The sequence below is a fragment of the Lycium barbarum genome, chromosome 8 (genome assembly GCF_019175385.1).
Source record: "Lycium barbarum isolate Lr01 chromosome 8, ASM1917538v2, whole genome shotgun sequence".
Taxonomy (NCBI): Eukaryota; Viridiplantae; Streptophyta; class Magnoliopsida; order Solanales; family Solanaceae; genus Lycium; species Lycium barbarum.
This window is the reverse complement of record NC_083344.1, coordinates 99,708,808-99,720,494: the sequence shown is the minus strand read 5'-3', so window position 1 is coordinate 99,720,494 and position 11,687 is coordinate 99,708,808. Positions and strand designations below refer to the sequence as shown.

General features: G+C 34.1%; 2 protein-coding genes across 2 annotated transcripts in view; one reads left to right on the top strand and one right to left on the bottom strand.

The window, feature by feature from the left end:
- The first annotated feature begins 804 nt into the window (after positions 1-804).
- Positions 805-5,558, top strand: LOC132605172 (annexin-like protein RJ4). Its single transcript, XM_060318401.1, has 6 exons — positions 805-959; positions 2,890-3,035; positions 4,071-4,292; positions 4,381-4,593; positions 4,769-4,870; positions 5,108-5,558. The coding sequence occupies exons 1-6, from the start codon at positions 887-889 to the stop codon at positions 5,309-5,311; spliced, it is 960 nt and encodes a 319-aa protein (XP_060174384.1). The 5' UTR covers positions 805-886; the 3' UTR covers positions 5,312-5,558.
- Positions 5,559-9,515: 3,957 nt separating this feature from the next.
- The window catches only part of LOC132608007 (uncharacterized), a 30,252-nt gene continuing 28,080 nt past the window's right edge, over positions 9,516-11,687 (bottom strand). Inside the window, exon 8 of the mRNA XM_060322091.1 lies at positions 9,516-9,572. Coding sequence (XP_060178074.1) covers positions 9,516-9,572 — 57 coding nt within the window. The remainder of the gene's footprint in view (positions 9,573-11,687) is intronic.

Here is an 11,687-nt window from a genome sequence, read left to right as displayed (position 1 = left end):
AAGTTGGACATTCCAACTTATTGCTTTCGGTTTATTTTAAGTTATTTTGGCTTATAAGCACTTAGGTTAAAAACACTTTTGATGTTTGCCAAATAACAAAATAAGCCAAAAATAGCTTTTAAGTTGGTTTGACCAGCTTTTAAGTCAATCCAAACACCCTCTTACAATCACACAAATATGTATAACTTATTTTAGACCACAAGTTTCAAAAGTCTATCTTTTATTCTTAAACTTTGTGCTCAATCAAACACTTCCACATCAATTAAAAGGTGGAAGTATTAATTAGGAGAGGTATTTGACTAATTTTATCCTTATTTATGTCTAAATTATTATTTCTCACTATTAAATTTTTACTTTATTTATGTTTTATCTCCATTAATGATAAATTTTTAGGTGAAATGGAAAAAAATAAATTAATTGTGTCTTGAATTTTTAAAACGATAAATAATTTTAGCAATTATTTTTGTAATAACGACGATAAATAATTTGAGATAGAAACAATAATTTGAAATAAATATTTTTAGTAAAAACGAAAAGTAATTTGAGGCGGAGGGAGTATATTACTCTGCTGTCCCAAGATAAAAGAGGATCTAACAATAATACAACCATGGTTATCTGGAAAACTCCGCCCGATACGAGGTCACTTCTCGTTCACCTACTTGCTCCATTTCAAAAACAAAAAAGGTGTGAAACCAATAAAAGTATTTTGTCCATTTTCTATTCAAAAGTACTTAGTCGATAAGTAATCTATACAATGTCGTTACTTTCTATACTAAATGCACTTGACTAAGCTAACTTATTAGTAGTATAAATAAGGGATGATGCATAAGGGCAACAAGCACACACCATAGGAGCTAATTAAGAGAAGAGTTTAATATAATTAGCAATGGCTTCCCTCATTTGCCCTCAAGAATTTTCTCCTATTAATGATGCAGAGGCTATTAGAAAGGCTTGTAAAGGTTATTCAAACTTCTGTCTTGTTAATTTCTTCTTTATAAACATCATCAAATTTAATTAACTTGATCATCTTTACTTGTTGTTAATTTGCTAACTCTTTGATGTAGTAATCTGATCGTGATCATGCATTGATTAACCAATCACTGTTTATAAATTCGTTGTGTTTCCTTTTCCTTTTTTGTACAAATGTTCTAGCTAGCTGCATTGATTTTGTTTAAGAACTCTCAAAGAGCGCTAAACTTATGTACACAATTTGTTAATGGAAGGAGTAGAACACAAATCTATTTCTTGAAACTCTATTGGATACTCCAAATATCAAAATTAGTATTTTTTGATAATCAAGGGACAAAATAGTATAAAATTAATGCTAAAAGATAAATACAGTCAGACCTCTCTATAACGACACCCGCATATAATAACACCTCTTTATAACAGACAAGTGTTTTTTGGAATCGATTTTTATGTTATATTTTACTCTTCTATAATAGCATTTCACCACCTATAACAGTAACAACCAACCTTATAATAGTACGCTCTTTGTAAAATTACCCTCATATAATAACTATCTTCTTTTTTTGGTGATAATAATTAGTCATCTTTATAAAAATAGAATATCTATGATTACCAATAATAAGTGTAGAGATTTTGACCAAATATTTGATCATTTAATACACTATTTATAACAAAAAAAAAATCATATATATCATCATCATCATTAAACGATTTTTATTCATTATACAAAGTGTGATTAAGCTTAAAATTTGGCAATTAAAAATGAAAATTAGATTTTATGCATCTTTTTGTCTATAATAGCGAAATATTATTTAAAAGTCAATGTTGTTATAGGTGTATAACAGCCATTCTCTATAACAACTGAAAAATTTCGGACCCAACAATGCTGTTGTAGAGAGGTTTCACTATAGATGATTTGTCCTTTTTTTTTTGTTTGAACTTTGAAGTGCTTCTTATCTTCATACCATAATGTTGTTGTTACTGAAATAAAAATTATGGGAGTTATCTTTTGAAAAATTGAAGGTTGTCTGTATGTCAAATAATTCAAATTTCTTTGCTCCCGTTTGGCCATAGATTTTGGGAGCATATTTTGAAGATTTGTTTTCAAATCTTTGTTTGGCCATAAAATTTTGAGAAATTTTGAAAACAAATCTTCAAATTCCAAATTCTGGCTCAAACCTTTTTTTGGGCCTAGATCTATGTTTTTGCATTTTCAAAACTTTTAAAAACTATCCTAAACTTTGTATTTTATAAAAAAGCCCAATCTATTTATGACCCAACTAATTATATCTATCATGTTCGTCCATTAAAGCAGTATCTATCATGTTTTCACAATTAAAGTAGTCTTCTATAAAGTGAACTAGATAAGTTGTGCCCAAACAATAAAAGAAGATTATATTAAAGAATAGCTAGTTACTACCGTTGTTTTTTTTCTTGCACGGATGGATCTTTGTATTGTAATTTTAATTGTAGTAGCTAGTGTGTTATTAACAGTTGTTATTAAAATATCATGTTCTGCATAATTTGATATTAGCAAGTACGTGATGTATGGTTGAGTATTTTTGATAGTTTTTAGAACTTAGGGGTATAAGTAATGTTTTATGTTTTTCAAAACAAAAAGTGAAATAAGTTTTGAAAAACTATGGCTAAACACATTTTCAAAACTTTAAAGATTTCACCCAAATCAAATTTTCAATTTTTTTTTGGGAATCTATGGCCAAACGCTAACTTAGAATATTTTGTTAAAAATTTCTTTGCATTTTGCACCCCTAACATATATACTTTTCTTTGATTTATACAAAAGAAAATCTACTGGGGCCTATGAGGTTGTCTCTCTTTTAACATTGATTTTATACTACTAACTATTCTCATTTATTTGTCAAATGTTCTTCTAATGCATTTTTCTGTGGTGGAATATAGGCTTTGGAACTGATGAGAAAGCCCTAATATCGATACTTGGGCATAGAAATGCATCACAGAGGAAGATGATAAGGAAAACTTATGAGGAAATGTACAATGAAGATCTTGTGAAGCGCCTTGAATCTGAGTTGTCGGGACACTTTGAGGTACTTCCCTCTTCAATTAATGCTTACTAAATATGTAACAACCCAGACTGCTAGTAATATTATCCGCGTTGGGCCTAAGCCCCACGATTTTATAACGCGTATATATCCAGCATTTCTCATGTTTTTGCCGATGTGGACACTTCTCATACTGATAGGGGATACACCAAAGTGACTCTGATACCATCTGTAATAGCCCAGCCCGCTAGTGATATTGTTCACTTTGAGCCTAAGTCCGCACAACTTTAAAATGTGTCACTAGAGTGTAAGGCGTGCTTACTTATATATCCACCATTTCTCCTGTGTTTTTCCGATGTTTGAAACTTCTTCCAAGCTAGGGTGTAACATTAACTAAAATTTGACTTATATACACTAAAAGTGTTTTTTTTTTTTTTTTTTAATTATCATTGTGTTGACAACATTATTTATAAAAACATTTTCAAGTTCCCAAAAATGCGGTAGAAAAGATGAAAATAAATATTGAATACTGTGGCATATAGTACTGCCTTCGATTGAGTACGGAGTTTAAGAATAAAAGGAAGATTTGAAATTTGTGGTACAAAATAAGCCATAGACATTTGTGTGGCTAGAAATCATACCATTAAAGGTAAAATGGAAAATTTTAAGTTAAATTGTTACTCTGTCTGCTTCAATTTGTTTGTCTAGTTTTGACTTCACACAAAGTTTTAGAAAGTAAAGAAATTTTTTGAATCTTGTGCTCTTAAATTAAAAATACATACAGTATAATGTACCAAAATGTCCTTTAATCTTGTGGTCTTAAACGTGTTATGTGTAAAGTTGGAATTAAAGAATTGTCAAAAAAAGGAAAGATACATTCTTTTTTAAACGAACTAAAAGGAAAGTAAGACAAACAAATTGAAACATAGATAGTACTAAATACAAAAATCTGTCATTCTTTTTTAGATTGACTAAAAGGAAAAGAATGTTGTATAAATTGAGATGGATGCAGTAGTTGTTTTCTAGTACTCACCGGTCTTGTTGTCATTCATTTAAGTTTTGTTTTACAAATGAATACAGAAAGCGATGTACAGATGGATGCTAGATCCAGAAGAGAGGGATGCAGTTATACTGCATGTTGCAATAAAAGAGAAACCAATCCCAGATTACGCTTCCATCGTTGAGTTGTCATGCATCTATTCTCCTCAGGACTTGTTGGTTGTCAAGCGTGCCTATCAAGCTCGCTACAAGCGCTCTGTGGAGGAGGACTTGGCTCAACATTTTACTGGTGAACTTCGAAAGGCACGTTTGCACCAATTATATACCTTTTTATTTCTTATTGTATTGTTTGGTTGTGATAATTTTGTTTGCTTTTGGTGTTTCGCAACAGCTTTTGGTTTCCGTAGTGGGCATATACAGGTATGATGGTGATGAGATAGATGCAAGGCTAGCCAAAATTGAGGCTGACATTATTTGCAATGCAATAAAAAACAAGGAATTTAATCATGAAGAAATTGTTAGAATAATTACTACAAGGAGTAAGACTCAAGTCAGAGCAACTCTAAACCGCTACAAGGATGATCATGGCTCTTCACTCACCAAGGTATATACCTTGAACTTTAGATTTGACCTGTTCTTTAAAACTCAAATCTATAAAGATTGAAGTTAATAACTTGAATTTGATTTACATGCTTAAACAGTGTAAAGAGCCTTTAATCTTGTCTTAAACTTTTTCTACATCTAAGGACTTAACTCATTTTCCTTCTTCACCTTTCCAGCACTTGAGGGACGACGGTGAGAAGGCAGCTAATGCTTTCTTAGGAGTGTTGCGAACGACAATCCGATGCATTGCTAATGACCCTCAGACATACTATGAAAAGGTAACCAATAATCAAAGCTATAGTCATAATGACCCTATGCACTTTCAAATAATTTAATTTCCTTCTTAAAGTTTAGTGTGTCAACCCAATTAATGCCATCACAGAAAAGTTTTAACTTATGAAAAATTTAATAGTTATTCTCGAGGTATTTCTCACTTTGTGCAAAAAAAGACAATAGAAACTATCATGTTATAAGATCGAGTCCTTAAATTAATCATCAAAAATGATATGGTGCAGGTAATTCGCCGTGCCCTAATGAAGTCAGGGACAGATGAGGACTCGGCGACAAAGGTAATAGTGAGCAGGGCAGAGAAGGATTTGGAAGTGATCAAAGAGCTTTACTACAAGAGGAACAGTATGAGTCTTGATCATGTTGTCTCCAAGCACACTTCTGGGGATTACAGGGCTTTCCTTCTCACTCTCTTGGGAAACCAAAACTAATTATTGTGGCACATCTATTTATTCCTTTATATTGAGTTCATGAGGAGATGACAAAACTGAGGTGTTTGTGTGTGTGAGTTTTTCACTTGAATAAAAGAAAAAAAAAATGAAGAAAAAAGAGCATCTATCTTCTTACTTTTTTTTTTTTTTTTTTTTTTTTGTCAAAAGAGAACATTTGTCACTGATGATTGTCCCGGAGATTGTGTGAATTTATGTCTAGTCGTTGTTGTCGCTATTTTCTCAAGTACTTGTGTGTGGAAATTGGAATGCAGTTGCTTTTCAGTGTCTAATTCTCTATCAAGATTCAAGAGCTTCATGTTACTTATTCGTTGACCACTTATGTCAGTTGCGATTTGATTTTATTTTCTTAATAGGAAAAATATATAAGTTTTATCCTACTGGTGTCCGAAACTGGTCATTTAAATACTCTAATTTTGTTTGCGATCTATCACCCCCTATTCTTGGTCGAGGTGAAACTTCTTACCTCTTTGAAATGACATAACCACGTTCTGTCCCAAAAGTGCAACACACACGGACCTGCCATTTCTATGTTTTTTTCAACCAAACAAACTCGATAATCTTCATTTTTACAAAGAAGAAAAAATAGAACTCCAAAAATATTATGCTTGTTTATTAAGAAGAATCATTTGAGAATTTGTCCAAACAGACCTTAATTCTTCGATCGAAAGAATCTCATGTAACTGATCGTTTTGAATTTTAGAATTCTTTTTCCCTCTTTGAGACTTTTGGTAGGTTTATTTTATGATTTATGACTTAGGGGTATGGGTGACGCGGGTCTCATACCCTTGCATTCTATAATATACATTATATATGCTTGAAAATTATGTTGAATTATTTTATTATTCCTTTATTATATATATTTAAAAGTTATTTTACTTTCACTTTATAAATAAGTATTATTTGTTCTATAGGTAAGTCCATACTATAGATTAAAAAGAGAAAAATCATATTATTGAAAAGGTGAAAAAACAACAAAGATTGATAATTTATTAGAGGCTAAAATAGGTATTTAGCTGGTTGAGTGAGTTAAGTTACTTTTTTGTTACGAACTAAAGAAACATGACTTTATTAGATAACTTTGAATAGTTGAGTGCCGTTTTAAGTGATTGACTCCCAGTAATTGGTTACTTTAAAAGATACTTAATATTAAGGGCAAAATGGGAAAAAATAAATAATCTCATCTTGATCTAATAAAATGACAAGTATTATGGGATAAATATTTTTAGTAACTTTAGCAACTATTCCCTCTGTTCCAATTTATGTGATACTTTTTGCTTCCCGAGATTCAAACTGCACGAACTTTTACCAACATTTTAAGATTTATTTTTTCATCAAATTGATGTGAGAAAATTTTTAACTTATAGTACTTTTCATGTAGTTTTCAAATATATAAATTTTAATATAAAAATATTAAGTAAATCTAATCCAATTTAATTTTAAAATTGACTCTCCAAATATAAAAAACATCACATAAATTGGGACGTATACAGCAATGCGAGACGGAGGGAGTACATTTTCTTGTGGGATATAAAACTATATCGGGCATATGCACGTGTTGCGCAGGGGAACCCAGTTATTTAGTCTTTATAAAGTGGTTTAACCAACCCATCAAACTCTTTGTAATTTTTCAAAGATTAATCAATGATAAGTTTACCTGTTACAAGATATTCGATGACAGCTCTAGTTATGACATATTTTACATCAAACTTTGTGTCAGTATTTCATTCACATATTAGAATTAAGATATAGAGTTTTATATTTTCTATACAACCTCTTGATCGCTTTGTGTGAAATTATTGAAGATAAGTCATGGATGAAGCTTGGAGTTCATCCATGGTGAGTGCGGATTCAATTAACAATGAAGGAGAGAGTTTGGAAAGAATTGAGACTAGAATTGTATCTCACTTCAATGAATCAATTACATGTAGGAGCTGATATTTATAACTTCTAATGCCAGCTGGCCACTAATCATTTGATCCTCTAACAAACTAACCAACTCCAAACTGACTAACTACTAGGTGCTCGTATGGAGTGATATACACTAATATACCACTGAATATCACAGTTTTTCTTATTATTTCAACACTCCTCAAACTGGTGGGTGAAATACATCAATCACTCCCAATTTGGACAAAAGAAAATGATGATAAGCCACACCAAGCCCTTTCATCAGCAAATCTGCAAGTTGCAACTTAGTACTGAGATGTGTTGATTGGATCAGTCTAAGTTTAAATTTCTCCCTTATAAAGTGGTAGTCAATTTCTATGTGCTTGGTACTTTTATGGAATATAGGATTGCCTGCTATTTGGATCACAACTTTACTATCACAAAACACCTTAATTGGCAATGTGATCTTCACCTGAAGTTCTTTGAGCAATCCTAGTAATCAAACAATTTCTGAGATTGATGATGCCATATTCCTGTATTTTGGTTCTGCTGAGTTGCGACTAACTGTATGTTGTTTCTTGGATTTCCATGAAATAAGAGAACCTCCAAGTTGAACAACAAAACCAATTACTGATCTTCTTATATCGGACAAGAAGCCCAATCTGAATGACAGTATACCTTCATCTATGTGATGGCACTCCTCCTCGGCAACACTTCTAATCCCGGTGCTCTTTTCACATATTTAACCACGCTCAGAGCTACATTCCAATGAGCTCTTTTAGGCTGCTGCATGAACTGGCTCAATACCTGTATTGCAAAACAAATATGTGGCCTAGTAATGGTCAGATATATTAACTTCCCAACTAGTTTTTGATAGGATCCCACATCTTCTAATAAAGGATCATCCACTTTTCCAACTGCAGCATCAACTGTAGCATCATACTCAACTGATGTCAACTTGACATTTTGTTCTCATGGGGTTGATGAAGGCTTTTCACCACTCAATCTTACATCAGTGATCAACTTAAGGATGTATTTTCTTTCATTCAGCAATATTTCATGTTGAGATCTTAACACTTCTATCCCTATGAAATACTTCAGTATTCCTAAATCCTTCACTTTAAATTGACTGTGCAAATACTCTTTTGTCTCAGCTATGAGTTATGTGCTGCTTCTTGTTATAAGCAAGTCATCCACATAAATCAACACTATCACCAAGTTTTTTCCTTGTCTCTTTATGAACAATGAGCGATCATATGCACTTTGTGAGTAACCTGGATTCACCAAGGCAGTGGTTAACTTAATATTCCACTGTTTTTAGATGATTGTTTCAAACCATACAGTGATTTCAAAAATATACACACCCTTGTCTCCCCTTGCTTGTGAAAACCTTGAGGAAGTGACATGTATACATCTTCATCTAAGTCACCTTGAAGGAATGCATTATTGACATCCATTTGAAACATCTCCCAATCATCAGAAGCTGCAATGCTAATCACAGTCCTGACTGTCACTATTTTTACCACTGGTAAGAATGTCTCGTGATAGTCCAATCCTTCTCTTTGTGTATATCCTTTTGCAACCAACTTGGCCTTGTATTTATCTACCTCACCATTTTCCTTCAACTTTATCTTATACACCCATTTAGATCCAATAGTGTATTTTCTCGGAGGTAGTTCTACAAGTTCCCATGTCTTACTTTCCTCTACTACATCAATCTCCTTTTGCATAGCTTCTATCCATAGCTCATCATTAGAGGCTTTCTTGAAACTCTTTGGTTCTATTACAGCAGAAAAGCACCCTAGGTATGCTTGATAATTCAATGACAAATGAGAGTATGATATATGGCCTGATATGGGGTAAGCACAATACTAGTAGGATTATGTGTCATGACATACTCATTGTGCCATATAGGTAGTCTGATGTTTCTGCTTGGCCTGACAGGCTCTTCTTCTACCATAATAGGCATCTGGATAGCCACTCCTTCATGAACCTGTAGAATAGGTTGTTTTACTATATCTGAATCTAGTAGAATAATTGCTTCAAGTTTAGTTGGTGGATCATCTGGTGCCGTAATATCTTCATGTGTTATATTTTCTTCAAGTGGTTCAGCATCTGGTACACCAACTACATCAACTTTTACATTCATTTGTGTAGGCTCATCTTATTTTGCATGAATATCAGCTTATGGAACCAAGGTAGGATCTGCATGAATATCAGCTTGTGGAACCAAGGTAGGAATATCATCAATCTATTTAGCATCAGTAGGAATTGATGAATTAACTACCACATCATCTCACATTGGTTCATCAAGAACTATAGGTTCAGATGGTAATGTGAGAAACATGTCATCCTGAGAGATGAGATCAGCACATTTGAAAGGAAAGACACTCTCTAAAGACCATATCCCTCATAATGAACAACACTTGGAATCCAAGTGTAACGACCCGTTTGGTCGTTATTTCGTTTCTGACCCTTTTTATTCTTTTCCGAGCTTTATTAGCTCATATTTGACCCACGGGGACCATTGACACGCTTCCTGAGGTATTTGGATTTGATTTGGGTGACTTTTTGGGAAAATTGGGCTTAAAGCAAAAAAGAGTCGACTCAAGTTGGCTTTTGGGTAAACGGACCTTTTCCAGGAATCGGTCGATTTCGAGAGGTTCGGATGGTCTTTTAGAACTCGTGCGTATATCTGGTTTGGTTCCTAATGCACTCGGGTGCATTTTAGGACTTGGGTTGGGAAGTTGATGTCGAGGTATCGGGGGTTGACTCTGTCAACGAGACCTCTATTGGGAATTTCGAGGCCACGAGTGCGTTCATAGCGTGTTTTTATGTATGTCTGCATATTTGGTATACGAGCAGATGGCCTCGGGAGATAGTCGAAAATTCGGGTTGAGAATGTGAAATCTTGGGATTTCTGGTGTCTGGTGCCCGCTTTGGCGGCACCAGCACCACGGCAGCGTTATCACTATAGCGGTCACCCTGTAGCTGAAGCGGCCAGTGTGGTTTTGGGCATGGCTGCTGTAGCGGTCATGGGACCGCCGAAGCGATGCCGCTGAAGCGGTCTGCTGGTCGCAGAAGCGGGTGTCGGGCAGTATCTGAATGGTTTAAGTGATAAAAACCCTTACGTCTCTAAACATTTCCCCATTTCGTCTAAAGGCAATAGGAGAGGCTTTTTGGAGTTCTTGAAGAGGCTAAGCTTTGTGGTGAGTTTTCCCAACCTTATACTTCATTCCTTGGTCATTAAATCACCATAGAAATTCATGGTTCATGCTTAGTTCATCAATAAGTTGAGTATTATTAGTGGGTTTTTATGGGTTTCTCCCTAAATGATCTCTTGGCTATAAATATGAAATTAGTGGTTTGGTTAGCTTTATTTAGCATGGATTTGATGGATATAAGCTATAGTAGCATGTTTACTTCTTGATTAAGGTCTAATTGTTGAATTGGGAGTTAGGGTTTATACCCAAATTTGGGGGTTTTGCCTAGAATCCGAATTTCAATAAATTGTTGGTTATTCTAGCTTGATATTGATGGGAATTGATCACCTAGAGCTTTAATTTCTTGTTGGGACCCATAGATTTCTAATTTCCCTTTTCTAGTTCATAAACCCTATTCCATAGGATAGGAACTTGGGTCTTAAATAGAAGTAGGGTTTGATTGATGTTCTTCTTAATTCTAATTTCATGATTCCAATGTGCTTAGACTTTCTTTATCTCGAGGCTCAAAGGAAAGGAAAGACTAAGGTGTAATTGTGGAGACTTTGTTGTTTGGCCTTCCAGGTAGGTTATGATTTACCCTATGGTGACTTAGTTTAGCGAAGCACATATTTAGATGATACTGTATGACAATGCATGTAAACCTTCGGGTATGAAGTTGGGTTGGATATTATCTTAGGTTGGGCTCTGTTGTGTGATTGGGGTCAGCCACCCCATTGTGTTGTGACTTATCTTGTTCTATTATTGTTGGCACGTTGCCACATGGAGATGGTAGATATTGGTGACCAGTGATATATCTTGATGATGATATTGTAACACCTTACTTGTTGTTGCTTTGAGACGAGGATTGAGAGACTATTGTGACTTATTGTGTAGCCTTATCATTGATATTACTTGTGTGCCCTGGGAGGTACTGTTGAGAATTATGATTCCATTGTGGCTTATTGTGTAGCCTTATCATTGATATTACTTGTGTGCCATGTGTAGTACTGTTGAGATTGATTTGATTATTGATATTGAACTCATATATTGCACGCATTCTCATCCTTCATGATATACTGTTGATACATTGATGTTACTTTGTAATGACCCATTTGGTTGTTATAGTCTTTTCGACGTTTTCGCCCGTTTTCGAGCATTGATTAGCTCACTTTTGATCCGAGGAGACTGTTGACACGCTTCCCAAGGTCTCTAGATCGAATTCGAGCAACTTTTGTGAAAATATAGGCTTGAACTGAAAAATGGTT